Source organism: Lycium ferocissimum, chromosome 7 (genome assembly GCF_029784015.1).
Source record: "Lycium ferocissimum isolate CSIRO_LF1 chromosome 7, AGI_CSIRO_Lferr_CH_V1, whole genome shotgun sequence".
Lineage (NCBI taxonomy): Eukaryota > Viridiplantae > Streptophyta > Magnoliopsida > Solanales > Solanaceae > Lycium > Lycium ferocissimum.
The window spans coordinates 31,061,621-31,078,492 of NC_081348.1; the positions used below are offsets into that span (position 1 = coordinate 31,061,621).

Here is a 16,872-nt window from a genome sequence, read left to right on the forward strand (position 1 = left end):
CTGGAACTGAGCTCGTTTTTCCCTTTACCCTTAACATAGAAATAACATGATGGTACTTGTAAACCATGGTTAAAAGTCGGAAGTGAGTAAGTTTGGACATTTTTCTTGAAGAATTTAGACACGTGGAGTCCACCAATTTCACCTTGGAGTTCTGATACATGAATTGGACAAATCTGGGATGGTTTGTTGACAACACGGATATAAATGGATCAAAAGCATCATGCGAAGGATCAAATTGAAGAATTTTGGATAGTGCATGATAAATTTGGACCTTTCATCCAAAAATAATACTTTAACAATTTCTATTTCTAAACCGTTAAATATTGAGAAGAAACTCACATGTGAGTTGTGACTAATAATTGGACCAGAAAATGATGCAAAAAATGTCTCTCAGCAAATCAGTGAAGGTTGGATTTCTTACGAAAGTGATCTAAAGGACTTGAAGGATTATTTGAAAGCAACTCCCCATTTACCTCACTAATACACTATTTTAGTACATTACTAGTTACTAGTACTACAAGTCGAGCATAAAATCCATGGCACTTAGGTTAGAAAAGTCAAACTGAAGCAAAGCAAATTCCTTGGAATTATTGAAGTTCTATTCTTTGATATATATTGTATCGTCTCAAAAACAGAAAAAGGATATTCCCAATGCTCACCTTTTGTTCCACCTTGTTGGCTCTAGGAACAAGAAAAACAATTTTAGTAACAAATACTCCCTTTTCCTCTTTCTCCAATAAAAAGAAAGGAAACTAAAACAATCCCACTAGGAAAATGAAGTATAAAGGGTAAGAAAAAGATAAGAAGAAAACTCTTTTATATTGCATTTTTTGATTCGATGTTGTTGTTTTTTTTTCTTCTATTTGACTCATCTCAAATTCAATTCACAAGATTTTAAAAGCTATATACATGTCAGTGAATTAAACTTCTAATTCCACTAATCCTATATCTTTTCAATCGACTGCTTTCCTTAATTAAAAAATATAAGGTCACTTCACTAAAACACAATTGAATTTATTTTTATCATTAATATGAGAGCTAAAGTGCTGAAAAAGAAATTCTCAACGGTCAAATAAATATCTTAACTATCTGACCGTTAAATTAATGACAACTTAAAGTGTCTATTTATATATTTTGCCTCTTCATTATTAAAAAAGAATTACTTTTATTTACTTACTACCATCTAGTAATTCAATTTATGACAATTACCAGAAGAAGGAGCCAAAATAATTGAATTAGAGGAGTCAAAAAAGAGAATTTTGTAATTAAATATGATTCCGTACAAATATGTAACGGTGAGGACGTTGTCTCTTCCGTATCTTATTATCAATTTAGTCTTTGTTTAAGTCTTTTCACTTTATAGTTTACACGCCACTCTCCGTTTCCCCTTTTAATTTCAAATCCACTCCCCTCTCTCCTCTCTCACAGTTGCACTTTCCATTTTCCTCTTATTTTGTTACTACTGTGAGCATTGCATCCATCAATTTTTTTTTTAAAAAAAAACCCTAGGCTTGTTTTTTTTTGCTTCATCCCTAGTTCAGATCTTACTTTTGATGGTGGAAAGAATGTGAGATTTGACTAATTATTGAAGATTTACTGGTGAGTTTGTTTCAACATTGTTCCGAGTTGTTGTTTTTGTTGCTCATTGTCATAATTACCCTTGTAAATGTTTGTGGTGTAGTTTTATTTGATTAATTTTGCTTGTGTCTAGCTCAAGATTCGGCTGCTTAAACTAAATGCTTTTGGTTTGTTACATGTTTACTATTAATTGAGTTATGGGATCTTGCATATGCTCAAAAATGAAGTAATGCTGCTTAGAAAGACTTGGCTTTCAGCTTTGTAAAAATTGCATCTTGTAGTGTTTGGTATGACTGGAAAATGCTCTCCTGAAATATAATTTCCTCTGTGAAATCATAATTGATAATTCAGTGTTTTGGTACCTTGAGTTGTGGAGAAATATTTTCCGCCAGAAAAAGAGGAAATGACTTCCATTGCTATTGAGAAAATCATCTTCCTTTTCGAATATCAAACTCTTAGGGGTTGTTTGGTTGGATGGGACAAGGATGTTCTGATCCTGGTTTAAATAATAAATTATACCCTAATTTATGTGTTAATTATACGGGATATTATGTGGAATAATGATACATGTTATTAGTAATATGTGGATATGAGTATCTAAAGATAAAAATGCCCTTAAAGTAGACAATTCCTCCATAAAAATCACTTCTTTATTATCCATATATTGTAATTAATCGCATAACAATCCTTGCATTATTAGTGTTTTCTTTTGATAAGTGAGAAATTTCCGAGGGCCAGTGGCGAACAATTCGAATCTTGGTAGATAATTGGGGCCCGCTCCTCTACCCTTCTCCACTTGTGTGCAGTAAGACATTATGTTTTGAACTATTACCACTAGATTAAAGCCCTGGTAACAATTCCGACATTATTATTCACTGCGTAAACAAACATACGTTATAATTCATGTGTAACTAAACCGTAGACGAAACGACACCTTATATCATATAACTACAACAATAATCAACATTTAGATATGGATGTCAACTTTAGTACTAAAAAATGCAAGAAGTAATAAGCTACCATTTTTTTTCACCTTGTACAATTTATATAAGCCATCTACTTTTATGCCCAGCCAGATATCACAGAAAAATTTCTATGGAAAACATTCTTCTCCATTCTAATCACACTCTTAAATGGAAGTTGTCCGAAGTTGGTTGCGAAGTTCTTATTTCCTCTGATTACTTTTTTCGATAACCTCTGATTACTTGTTTATTTCATTCTTGGTAAAACATCTAGGACCTGATGCCTTAAACATTGCAATTCTTGACAACAGATGTGTTTTGTTTGCTGATACATCCACATGGGAGTATTTGGTTATTAAATGAGGAAATGGAGGTTGAAAAGAGAAGTTCAAAAGGAGGCTTTCTTCAGCTATTTGATTGGAATATCAAATCTCGGAAGAAGCTCTTCTCTAACAAGTCTGAACTGCCTGGTAACTCCTTTTCTCCTTGCCTATTGGCAATTGAAGGCCACTTTTCTTGTGACTGATGCTTATTGATGAATATTTTGCTATGCCCGTGTTCCTGTTATTGTGGCTGTAGAAAACTCTAAGCAAGGAAAAGAAAATGCCAATGGATCAGCAAATTTAAGACTTCAGCAGGTAATTTTTTTTTTTTACTTTGCTCTGCTATTTCCTCTCAAATAATTCAAGACATTATCTTTATGACTGTGGATCATATCTTTTGGTTTGCCATTCTGATAATCTGTCTATGTGATTGAAGGCTCATGAGTATGGTCCCTGGTTCCAACTCCACACAGAACTCTGATTTCTATAGTGTTTCATCAGTAGCCGAGGATGGAAGTTATGGTCAAAAAGCACCTTCTGTTGTTGCACGTCTTATGGGATTGGATTCTTTGCCAACTTCAAAAGAGTCTGATCCCTATTTTAACTCATCCTTTGATTGTCGCTCGTTCAGAGATTCTCCATATCTAAGCTTTGTAGCTGATTTCCAGAATGAGCATCATGTTATAGTCGATGGTAACATGCGAAATAAATTGGATGGATTTAAGAAAAACCCTGTTGAAATGAGGCTGCAGAAGGTGCAGAGCCTTCCCATCGAAAGGTTTCAAAGTGAGGTGTTGCCTCCAAAATCAGCTAAACCTGTTTCAGTTACTCACCACAGATTGTTATCTCCTATCAAGAGTCCTGGGTTCATCCCTCCTAAGAATGCAGCTTACATAATAGAGGCAGCTGCCAAAATATATGAGCAGAGTCCTCGACCCGCGACCAGAGAGAAGGTGCGATCTTCTGGGTCTTCCTCTGTCCCTTTGAGAATACGGGACCTGAGAGATAGAATGGAGGCTGCTCAGAGACAGTCCAGGATTTATGAAGCATCACACAGGCCAAAAGAACAAAATTCTGTTAAAAATGTCAGAAGACAACCCAGCGAAAGAGGTCAGGTTCAATCAGATAACATGCGTCAATTCAGGGCTTCTGAGGTATCAAGAAGAGATGTCTCCCAAAATAAGGGGAAGGAGAAGTCGGTTTCACTAGCAGTTCAGGCAAAGACCAATGTTCAGAAAAGAGAGGGGAAAGCTACTGCTAGTAAGAACCCATTGAGCCAGAAAGAACAGAATGAGTCTAAGTCTGGTAGGAAGCGTCTTGTAAAAGTTGGGGAAAGGAGAAATTCGCTCAACAGGCCCTCTGATGTGCTCAGGCAGAACAACCAGAAGCAGAACTCTGCATCTAATAAAGACGGGGAGAGTTCAAAAACTTCAGCTCCCTGCCACAAAGAGAAAAAAGTATCATCCACTGGTAACACGTCTAGACCAAGCAAAACTGTAAATAAAATTGTTGTAAATACCACAACTGCTACCGGAACTGCAAGTATTGTAGGAAATGGTGTTGGAAAGGACCTTTCATCATCCAGGGACTCCAGACTGAGGTCCTCTACTGGAAAGAAACAGCCAGTCAATGGAGATGTTGGCCCTGATAGATGTGCTGCTGATAATATGATGAAGAGTAAAGATGAGAAGTCCATAAAATGTAATTTAACTATTGAAGGATGCTCCAATTGGGATACAGCCGACAGGAAAAAAGGGAGTGATGTGGTGTCATTTACTTTCACCTCACCCATCAAAAAATCAACGCATGGCCCCACTTCATCAAATCATATTTTGGAAAAGAATAATGCCTTTTCTCTATTTCCAGGTTCTTATGATGATCAGTCTGATTCAAGAACATCAACGATATCTTCTTTAGGCTCGAATGCCGTTGGTGGTGATGATTTAGGTATGCTCTTAGAACAAAAGCTTAAAGAATTAACTTCTAAGGTTGGACCATCTTGTGAAGATCTCACCAAGACAGGGACTGCCTCTAGTTCTGCCAATACTTTTGAAGATAGTTTGTCGATAGTAACACATGGGAAGAGGCTTCAAGTTGATTTGCTTCATGAAAATGCAGATGACTATGGTCACTCTTCTGTTGATGACCTCCAGCCTACTGCAACCCAGATGTGGCAGGTATTTCTGAAATTCCGTAGCTTCAAAATGCCTTTTTTATGCCTAACACACCAATCCACCCCCAAACAAAATCCTGTAGAAAAAAAAGAGGAACAGGAACAGCAATGAGAAAATGGAATGTAGATAATGATCATATGCATATGAAACTTTTTGATGTGGTCAGAGCTGTTAATTGGTTTTGAGCCTCAACGAAGTTTTTTTCCTTGAAAGTACTGCTATAGCATACCACATTTTTGTCAGTGTATGAATTTGGTGCATATATTTGTTCCTGGGTGAAAAGAAATAGAAGATTCAAAGTCCTGTACAATTTAGGAGATTACTTATGAATTTTTTGTGAGATCATGTGCTGAGGTAGAGGGACATCAACTGAATAAATGTGTGTATAGCTAACAGGTAGCCAAATGTAAAAAACGTGTCGCCACCACTTTGCATGAATAACAACTAGGGTCAGGAACTCTCCAAAGTTGAACGTCCAGCTTGCTTATCCAGTGGAGAGCTAAGTAATACAACTACGGTGTTTTTATTTCTTTTGACAATAAAATTTAATGAGGGTTGTTCTGAAATGATTGTCGAAGTCATCATTTTTTTACCTTTGATTACTCAATCCAATAGATGACAAAAAGAGTAGGCGTAGCCATATCAAAGTCTTTGTGTGCTATAAGCCAAAGAGGTCTTTAGTCTAGGGACGCTTTTCCTTTTTTCCTTTTGTTTAGGTCAAACCACTGAATCGGTCTGAATGCCAGATTTAGATTTTCTAAGAGACATAATTAGAATGATACAGGATGGCTTAGAAATGAAAGAACCCCCAGGGAAATTCTTTGGGATTTCCTCTTAACTGAAGATGCCAACATCTCCACACCCCCCCCCCCCCCGCCCTCTCATATTACGACAATGACATGCCCATTCATATAAGCATTGATGTCATTTCCCACTTCCCTACTTGCTTTTATTTTTCCTCTTTGTTGTTTCTGCAACTTTCAGTTTTCCTCATTAGTCCAGTTACACTGAATTCCGCCGATGTGACAGCATGTTGGTCCTAAACCCAGGCAAAGAGGAACATTGTGGTAGCTCAATGGCCAATGTAAAATTAGTTTGACCATGATAAATCCTCTGAACTGGGGGCAGAAAGATTCTTATATTTTTTTTTGAGAATAAGGATTCTTATATTTGATTCCTACTAGTTTGAGATTGTGGTGTAGTTGACTGATTGCTATCCAGTTGTTAACTTGAACAAGCAAGTCTTTGTCCAAGATATCAGGCCATCAATCCTTGTTATAGTAAATGATTGCTTCAGGAGGTGATTTATACCTTGCGATTGCATATTCTAGAAAGTGTACCTTAAATAGATAAATTCTTACCCCTGTGGTGCAAATTTTTGCTTACAGAACCAGTTTTGTGCAAACTCGCTCTTAGTCCCTTGCAAGATTGATACTATAGCTGGTATTCCATAATCTCATAATTGGAACTGAGGTGGAGAATGGAGATCAGTAATATACATTTCATTGCAATAACAATCATCAGAATTTGTTGACAATACTAGCTAATAGGGAAGCATAGGCGGATGAGATGTTTAAGAAGATGCAGAAGCAAAAGAAAAGTTTCACTTGATAAGACTATCCCAGAAAAGCTGTCATCTTTCAACCTCGTCAATATATGGAATGAAATGTTAACGAACTGATGAGTTGGAAATAGTTGTTACTAAACAAGTTGACAATTTGGGTGGAGAAGTATTGCGTACCGAACACTGGCTACTTCTCAATTGACACTCAAAATCAAAACATTTTTTTCCCGTTAGTTTGTAGTCTAGCCTTAATCACACTTAAGCGTATAAAAAAGCATTGCTGTCTTGTACAAATAAGGGATGCTAAAACTAGTAAGTTATCACTTTTTTTAACCATCTCTTGGAATCCATGTGAACTTAGCGAAGAACAAGACAGTGGAAGCAAAATATCCATATGTACACGATATACCCACTAGTTGGATTTAAGGTTTAGTAATTGATAGTACACTTGCATTAGGTCCTTTATCTGACAAAGTGCCTCTCAGCTTTGTTATGGAGATTATATATCATGTAGGGGTAAGTGTGAGGTTTAGAAAGTTACTAGTTTTAGCATCCCTTATTTGTCCCATGATACAAATCCATAAGTATTGGAATGAAATGGGCCAAGATGGAATAAAATCGATATTGAGAATTTGTATGCAAACTCAATTAGTTGGTGCACTTTTTGAATTCCTATTTCTGTATTATTACTGTACCGCCTTTTCTTAAAAACAAAAAGAAACAGTATGATTTACCAGGCTAATCTTATCTGCATCAATTTCAGGGCCCAAAAAAGGTAGAAAAGCCTAGAACTGCCAGCAGCTTTACGTGTGAAAGAGAATTTGGTCTTCCATGCTCTAGCCCGGCCTCAAGTTTGGAACCTTCTATCTCAGGAGGCAGTTGCAACTCCTTGGATAGCTACAGAAGTTTAACTACTGATGGTAATTATACTGATCTTTAGTTTCCTCCTATTTAAGATTGTTATGATTCATCTCTTCAAGGGTTTGATTGCATGCAGTTGAAGTGGTAGTCATGTTTATTTTTGACTTAGCTTAAAGCATTTACTATTTTTGTCCTGTAAAACTTTTGGTGGCATTTACTACTCATTCTTGTCTACAGATTATTTCACCTCAATATATATATGCGCAGAGTGAAAATAAAGAGCCCAATTACCGATCAAAAGAAAAAAATGCCCGAATTGATAATTTTGCTGAATTTAGGAATGGTTTCTTCATATAAAACGTACATGTGCACAGAATGGGCACTTTGTTTTAACTTCTAAACCATAATATGCCTTACCAAGATAAGACTGGTAGATCTTTCTGTGTTGTGTTTTGACTTTCTGTTACAAAGGCATTTCGTATTATATTCTTATCAAAAATATTAGAAACTTTGCCACTTAAGTTAATTGCCCCAAGCTTGTTAGATGGATAAAAATGGAGAAGAGGAAAAATAATTTGGGAAATAACTGTAGGATAACCTTAGTTACATTTATTAGCGCGATGATGTGGGATAAGATTTTCATTCATCCCATCATGTGTTTGATAATCACGTGATTGGGCAAATGTTGTAAAAGTTCTCTTTTCTCAATTCCACAGATAAAAATTCTCTTCCTGCTCAGATTACTTGTACTATTTCTAATATACTTTTGGCTGAAACCTTTCAGTGGTAATGAACACCGCCTAATTAAATGGAAAAGAACCCGAGGCTTCTTTTAGTAATAAAGATAATAGATAAAAAGATGAGCTGGATGAATACACAATTTACACCACTAGCATATATGTTCAACTGTTTTGTCTCTACTCTGTGTTGTGAAGCTCATATTGCGATCCCTGCATTAAACAAGTATGTTCTGCAGTTTTAGACTCAAAAAATTAGAACCAAGACAAATGAGATAATGATTTCTCCTTCATCTGAATGTGAAAGTGGAATCTGAATACATTGAAATCATGAAAAACACAAAAGGTCTTAGATGTTGGATTTCGGATTTACCTTGGGTTACCTAGTACTTACGGGGTTCAATGCTTCTAGCTCTCACTTTTAACTTGTGTTTGGATATTTCCTAATCGTAAAAATACAGCTTTCTTCTGTATTTCAAAGAGGCAGATTTAGTTGTGGAAAAAGTTTCCTGACTCAAGAATTAGCATTTTATTCAGCAATTTCCTAGAATACTAAGTTTTTTCCTTGTTCTTCTGGCTCTACCTTATTCCCTTCCTCTGTATGCAGACCTTCTAATTCTGTTTGGTGTACGCTCTAATGTTAGATTTCTACACCTATATCAACTACTTCATTGTAAGAGTGGAGCTCTTCAGATCAAAATGACTAAATAATGTAGATATTTGTTTGATCAGTAATTTTGTAAATAAACATTAGTCATGATTCTCTAATTTGGTTACATAGTGTTTTCTTCGACAAATTTATTATAGGAAGAAGGTAGTTTGTCTTATAGAAATGTTGAAGAAGAGAACCAACTATTATATTGATTACGCCAAACATAGCCCTAGAGGCTCTTACTAGATAGGGCGGTAAGGCATTTCATAAGCTTTAATAGAAAATTATAAGAGTGCAAGGGGTGCACCTTGACTGCAAAACGTATTTCTGCTCTTTCATGCAAGATCAGTACAGTAATTGCCTATGGACTTCAAAGATGTTGTCAGTTCATCACATTGAAGCAAGAACTGAATGTAGTATATTTCCATCCCCCCCCACCCCACCCACCCCCCAAGAACCAACCGGAAAAAATCAATTAAATCATGACTGATGAAACTTTATGATTCAGGGAGCAAGTATCATCCTTCTGATGGATCTCAGGAAATGACGAATTGGAAAACCTGCATGAGGATCAATTTGGTGGATGGTGATGCAGAGTTATTGGACTCAGCCTCTTCAGTTTCTCTTGTTGACGCAGGTGGAAAGGATTCAACTACTGCATCGATTTCCACAAATTTCGATGAATCACCTTACTGGGAGTTTAGATATATTAGGGATATAATTAGAAGTTCGGACTTGGTGCTGGAAGATTTTATGCTGGGTGAGGCTCAGAGTATTATTGCTCTTGATCTCTTTGACCATTTGGAGAATCAGAAGACTCGAACTAATAAAAATGTAGATGAGCAGTTGAAGATTAGGAGAAGAGTATTGTTTGATTCGGTGGTTGAATGCCTGGAATTCAGATGTAAACAGAGTTGTGGTGGAAGCTTTGAAGCTTGGGCAAAGTGGACAACATTGGTACAAAGGAAGGAGTGGTTGGCAGAAGAAGTGTACAGAGAGATTGCTGGCTGGACAAGCATGGAAGAGTTGATGGTGGACGAGGTTGTTGACAAGGACATGAGCACACAACACGGGAAGTGGACCGATTTTAGCTTTGAAGCCTTCGAAGAGGGCGTGGACATTGAGAAGGGGATCCTTTCATCTTTGATGGATGAACTGATCCATGACCTAATATGAATGTGTCCTCTTCTGAGGGCTTTAATCAATGTGAAATTTTATACTGTAGCTTTGCTACTTTACAGCTTCATTGTGCATTGTTCTTTTTTGTTTTTCCGCACGAAAGATGGAAATCTTAATTTAATGAAGAGATCAGTGGCTCAAGTGTTGTTTCATATTTATGTTCTTGAGATAGGATCAATGTTTCCATGATAGGAGGGTGCATTATCCTTAAAGTGAATGCATGATAAGAGGCCATTCTGCCTATTTTTTCACTGATTTTGAGTTTGATATTGATAGGTGATGTCAGTAGTAGTAGCATGTTGTGGGTTTGAGCTCAAACTCAGCTCTAATTGCCTCTCTTTTCCTCTGCCGAAGCCCTACTGTTAAGAGGTAAATTTTTTGGAACAGAACCATTTCTATTGGGAAAAAAAGACGCATTTCTAGATCAATGGATGATCTGAACCGACACCTCTAGGTTTACATTCTTATTTTACGGTATATATTAAGGAAAAGGGTCAAAAATACCCCTCTACTTTGGAAAAAGAGCTAAAAATATCTTCTGAATTTATTTTGGGTCAAAAATACCCTTCTCATCCTTGAAGTTTTCAAATATCCCTTGTCTTGGAAATTATCCAAATAACTCGAAATTTTTTTTAAACCCGCTCCATTTATTCATTTCATTCAACTAAATAATAACTCGTATTCCCCCAATATGTAGGTATGAAGTTTGAGGGAATTGGGGGAATAAGGGGATCTTATAGGTTATTATTTAGTTGGGTCGGGTTTAAATGATGAAGCGGTTTTAAAAATGATTTTGGGTTATTTTAGGGGATAATTTCCTTCGAGACAGGAATATATTTAAAAACTTTAAGGACGGGAGGGATATTTTTGACTCAAAATAAGTTCGGAGGATATTTTTAGCTCTTTTTCCAAAGTAGAGGGGTATTTTTGACCTTTTTTCCCTATATATTATTACTACATTATATATAGAGAGTTACCAATTTTCTTTCGCTACAAGTCTTTCAAGTGTTTATTGCAAATACATGATTATGATACTGTTTATGTTACCTATTTATGGCAAATACATGATCACAATGGTAGATATGTTGATTCATGTGCTATAAATCCTATTTAGAGCCTGTTTGGATGGACTTAAAAAAAGCAGCTTATAAGTAAAAAAAAATAAGTTAGGGTAATCTAGCAATTTTTTTTTTTATAGATATTTAAGTCAAATTCGATTAATTTTTGACTTATTTTAAGCGTAAAATCCTATTTAAAGTCTCTTAATGTCATAATGCCAATGGGCTAAAGAATGGTGACATGAAGAAAAGCCAGACAGGTGGTCCTACTGGGAACAGCCGTCCACTTCGCTCGGCGGCGAATGTCTGACAAAGTAACGTGCACCCACCCCAAATCTAATCTGCTATTTCACTGAATCTTCTGAAAAGAGAAGCAGACAATGACTTTTGTTGAAAAGCCTCCATTTACATTTTACCCCCTCCCTAGTCGTTTTTAAAAATATTTATCTTAAATTATTTATTATTTTAGAAGTTTAAATCACACTAAATTATTCTTTTTTAATTTTACCCCTTAATAGATTAATAGAGATGACATAATGTAAAACATTTAATAGAAAAAAATTATAATTTAGACATAAATAAGGATAAAGTAAATTAAATATCTCTTTCTAATTAATATTTTTTGAGGGATATGTAAAATAAAAAAGCGACCGATAATTTGAGGGGAAGGAGTACAATTCTACATCTCCTTTTCCTTCATCTTCTTTTATTATAGGGCATGCTTTTTTTTTTTATTTTTTTATTCCCCCCCCCCCCCCCGCCCGCCGGCTGTGATTGAGCCAACCTTCTCATATCTCACAAGGACGTGGTCGGATAATTGAGATCCTTTTATTCTTAAGAGTTCAAGTTTGAGGCTTTGAGCTGTAGAAATAGAAACATTTTTGGTAAACATGGCTTTAACCCCTTATTAAGTCTACCAATGTGCCAGTTAGCTAAAAGAAAATCACTCGTCTAATTGTAATGATTTGTAATTATTGTCCATATATTATGCCTGGCCGGGTGAAATGTACATACATTTAGAATTAAGATTCTCAAAAATTATTTGGACCAAGTATTTCCTATTTGAATGCGATGAAATTCTATCTTGTCCTAATCAAATACAGAATGCGATGTATTCTTGATTGATAGTGACTAATTAGGGATGAGTCATTTATCTCTTGTCCACTTAGCATAAATCCACCAAGTAGATGAAGTATATATTGACACAACATACTGTTTAACCACCCCCACCGCCCAAGTCCAAGGAACTCCTCTCTTAATGCCATTTCATTATCTCAACATGTCATGCATTTCTTCTCTTTTTATTTATTTATTTATTTATTATGACCATTTTGTATTCAAAACGCGATTGTACAATTATTCTAGATTTTGTATTGTGTAGAATTCATTAAGGAAAAAACGCTTTCTAACAGAGGTTTTTTTCCTTCATTTTCAGCATTTAAATTCGAACATTTTGATTGAGAGATTTCATCCATCCTATCATACATCTTAATGGATTTATATAATTCTCTGTAATTTTTTCTCTAACGTGTACTTGATAATTAAAGAAAAATGGAGTGTGGAGACCCCCGGATATATAAAGGGGATGCGAAGAATTTGGTGATACTACTAAAAAATGAGTAATTTGCGGAGGGTGAAAGTTGCATTCGCATGGAGGTTTGGCCTCCTCTGAAGACAGCTAAGGCTAAAGTAAAACCTCCGCTTCAGAACTTTCGCCTCTACAAATTACCCATTTTTTATCGTGTAATCACGAGATAAATAACAATTGTAGAGGAGATTTATTTTATAATTATTCTCTAGAGATGGTGATTTTTATATCGGAAATACCTTATAATAATTCCTCAATTAACGAATTATTAATGGGCATTTTAAAGTAAGTTGAACCTAGAAGACCAACGTCGAAGCTCACTTAAGTCAATCAATTCAAGCATTGACAAACCTACTTTGGATCCTTCTATATTGAAGATTTCTTTTGGTTTTTGTCGAATTGCATTGACGCATTGGCAAATGGCAGGCTTCTTCTTTCTAATCAAGCAACAGCTAGTATTTTGGCAATTTATAACCGCACTGACTAGCTAGATTTTAGAACCCGAATCAGCTATAGACCAACATGTTATGTATGTAGACCTGGAAGTAAAATATATTAAAACAACTTCATTTGATGGGATGGTTGTTTATCAATATCAAGATTAATAGCATCAAGTTGTAATTTAGTGTAGCACGTCATAGAGGCGGACGCAGCTCTTACACAATAAGTTCGTTCAAATCTAATAGTATTATTTTCAACGCAATATATAAATATATATGTGAAAATTTACAAAATTTTAAGTAGTAGATCTGAAATCCGTAACTTAAAAAAGAATGAATTTTATACTAAAAGCTTTGAAAGTCAAACTTCTCAAATTTAAATCTTGGATTAATACAAAATGATTTTGTAGATGCTAAAAAGATCAAAGCATGTATACCACCACAAATTAATGTAACATATATTGTGTGCAAGTCTCAACAATAACGTGTGAAGGGTTTGTTGGAGTAGTACAAAATGTGACATGAAGAACACTTGCAGCACATGCAAATAGATCTCTCATTAATTAGTTTAAAGAACAAGTGGAGAAGGAGAAGCATGATATTGTTGATAGTTAAGACGCTCTCCATACTTTGCCAAACACCTCATGTGCCTTTTTATTGTTCATTTGCTTATGGGAACTATATTACTTAAATCAATTTTCACACGCTTAATTAATACCACATGCTCCATCTTTCATGCTTCTACTCTTTTTTTTTTTTTCTTGGTCCAATTCTTTTCGGTTTATTTGACTACCGTCCAATATCCGTTACGTTCAACCCAATTTCCGAAGGAGTATTTTTTGGAAAAGGCAAAGCATGATAAGGCATTTCAACTATAAATCGGACCGGCCTTTTAACTTAGAGGTACACGAAGTGCAAGCCTCGATATTTTTTCAAAAAAAATAATCAAAAAGTAGAATAAATCGTATCAAACCAGGAGTGGACATTATCATCATCTGCAGGAAAATAAAGAAATTTAAGAGTTTTTTTTTCTATAAATATTCAAAAGAAAAATGTACTATAAAAATAATTTGCTAGATTTAACTAAATACTTGAACAAATTAATTGAGAAAAAAATATTTTGGAAGGTGGACATTAAGTGCATATATGGCTATGTTATGGCATACGAACTACAAAGCGAATAACTCAATGCGTGAAACATGCACAAGGCGACTATCTTAACTATACAGCCGTAGCCCATGGGACTTATTTAGAATTGATTTTGAGCCTGCCCGATACCAAGACGAGTCTTGACTCTTGACGCAGAGTTACAACTTTATTATTTACAAATTACAACATTAACTTGTTCTTTGCCATACAAAAAAAATAAAAATTAGTGTGATATTTACAAATAATAAATATATGAATAGATATTGATAAGTATTATCGGGTTGTAATGTGATAGAAGGATGCTTCCCAAAGGTATCTAAGTTTTATAGAGCAAGATCAGTACTGTTGTTATATATGATAATGAATGCTGAGCCACTAAAGTCCAATATAATCACAAGATAAGTGTTGTAGAGATGTAAAATACTAAGATGTATGGCGGTCTTGCAAAAACATATTAAAAAAAGAATGACCATATTCGCCCGAAGGTGCAAGTAGCAGACATTGATGAAGATAATGAGAGACGTTGGCTTGAGATGATTTTTATCATGCCCTGCAAGTGCATCGAGCTACAATGCACCAGTCCGGCAGGTGTGAGAGTATGGTGAATGAAGGTGTTAGAGAATGAGTTAAACATACCAATTATTTTCAGGTCACACTTTTCTATTAAAATAGCAGATTATGGAGTATAAGAATATGAAAATTGAATCCATATTTATTATATGGAAGATTCATATCGATGCTATTAAATTGTAAGTGTTTGCTAATTTTGGAACATATCAAGAAAAATATGAAGATATTATTTACAAAAGAATATATTAAAAAATATTATAACTAAATTTTGTCAAGAAGTGATTGGCTGTGACCATCCTCTTCACCAAGCTGTGATAGGAAAGCTGAGAAGGGGTTCTGTATATTCTGTAACGTGTTCAGATTAATTAACAGATTTAATAATAGAATTACTGTTGACAGTTTATAGAATATTGTTTATCAATGATTAATTATTAATTACACTAAACTTATAGCCTCGTATTGGCTGCCCTATAGTCAGAATCCTATGCAAGGCCATTGTTCACCTCCTTCTCGAGTGTATGTCTATTCCCTTATTCAAGGGCTTGTTTGCATAATCAATTGAAAATAAAAATTATAAGGAGAGGTGAAAATCCTCCCAACAATTTATTCAAATCATATTTTACCACTCTCAAGCTTTTTGCTCAGTAGTTTAGTTAAAAATTGATCGGTGTCTTTTTTTACGAATTTTAATAGACAATGAAAACAACGTGAAGTGATTCTAATTACTTGGAGTTAATCATGAACAAAATTTGTGTCTCGATATTTTATTTTTGTATTTCAACAATAACAACATATTCAGTATAATCCCATAAGTGAAGTTTGGGAAGGGTAGTATGTCTGGACTTTACATCTACCTTGAAAAGATAGAGAGGCTCACGATATTTTTGTACTTCATTTAGTCGAATATTGATATCATAGGTTATCTTCTTAAAATGGTGCAGAAATTGCATATTCTACAGAAAATAAAATTGAATAGAAACTAGAAGTAATTCGTAACAAAAGAGACCCTCTCCAGATGTCTTGGTATTTGTTGCAGCATCTTCGTGTTTCTGAATAAACTACTAATTCTAAAGTAAATATTTCTAAGTAAAAGAAAGTATTAATGTAGATAGAATAAATTGTAATACTCCAAACAGTTCTTTAACAGAAAACGTGCATGCACGAGATTGATACGATCATATGGAGGACAAGTTAGGAAGCAGGAAAAGTATAGTGAGGCTGCACAACAGAGGAACAAAAAACCTTGAAACTTTAGGCAACAGAGGAACGTGCCGACTCTGCTATTTGCAGGCTAATATTTGTGCGGTCCATTGTCCTTTTTTCGCAATTCCCCAAGTCTTAACGTTATTCTATTCTATTTTAACCCCCTAAACTCTTCTCCCTATGCTCTTTTAATCCTTTTTTTTAGTCTTTTCATGCCAATTTGCCCACTTTGTAGCTCTAGTCTTCTAGACATTTTAGTGTATTTACCATACTTAACCCTATCCCTCACCATAAACCGTCATCCTCAAAGTCATAACCAAAATATTTATGCTATTCCCAATTACCCCTAGAGGCTAGGGAAACTAGGGTTCTAAAATCAACCAAGACAAGCTCATGGCTAGGACTATTGGAGTAGTAGTTAAATAAATATCCAAAAGTCAAAATCATCCCTATTGAACTTGGAAAATTGATGCTACTTGGATTTTGTTTCCCCTATGTTTTACCTAGATTAAGAATATTTGCAGTGAATATTTAATAGACCAATTTGTCTTGATTAATGATGTTATCCACTTGATAACTTTGCATCCCTTTATTTTTTTCTCTTAAATTGCTCTTAAAAGGAGTTTGTCCAATGTCACAAGCCCTATATTTGGCTAAGATAAACCAAAAAGGAATAAGAAAGTGACCAAGTTAATGATCAACTTGTCTTGAGTTCTAAATCTTATCTAATTTAGTCTAATATATAGAGTATATTGCAAACATGTAATAGCAAACTTCATATTCCTTTTTTAATCCCTCTCTCTTACCACGAATAATATTTGAGATTACTTAAAT

At 34.9% G+C, this 16,872-nt stretch overlaps 1 protein-coding gene across 1 annotated transcript; it reads left to right on the forward strand.

Annotated features, from left to right (window-relative positions):
- Window positions 1-1,362: 1,362 nt before the first annotated feature.
- On the forward strand, window positions 1,363-10,171 carry LOC132062124 (uncharacterized). Its single transcript, XM_059454763.1, has 6 exons — window positions 1,363-1,599; window positions 2,852-3,010; window positions 3,120-3,174; window positions 3,300-5,040; window positions 7,365-7,521; window positions 9,360-10,171. The coding sequence occupies exons 2-6, from the start codon at window positions 2,908-2,910 to the stop codon at window positions 10,025-10,027; spliced, it is 2,724 nt and encodes a 907-aa protein (XP_059310746.1). The 5' UTR covers window positions 1,363-1,599; window positions 2,852-2,907; the 3' UTR covers window positions 10,028-10,171.
- Window positions 10,172-16,872: the final 6,701 nt, after the last annotated feature.

Excerpts from the sequence above, each read along its gene's own strand:
- LOC132062124 (XM_059454763.1), top strand. The coding sequence starts at position 2,908 with ATGGAGGTTGAAAAGAGAAGTTCAAAAGGAGGCTTTCTTCAGCTATTT. Across the intron at positions 3,175-3,299 it reads TCAGCAAATTTAAGACTTCA|GCTCATGAGTATGGTCCCTG; the intron begins GCAGGTAATTTT and ends ATGTGATTGAAG. Across the intron at positions 5,041-7,364 it reads CTGCAACCCAGATGTGGCAG|GGCCCAAAAAAGGTAGAAAA; the intron begins GTATTTCTGAAA and ends CATCAATTTCAG.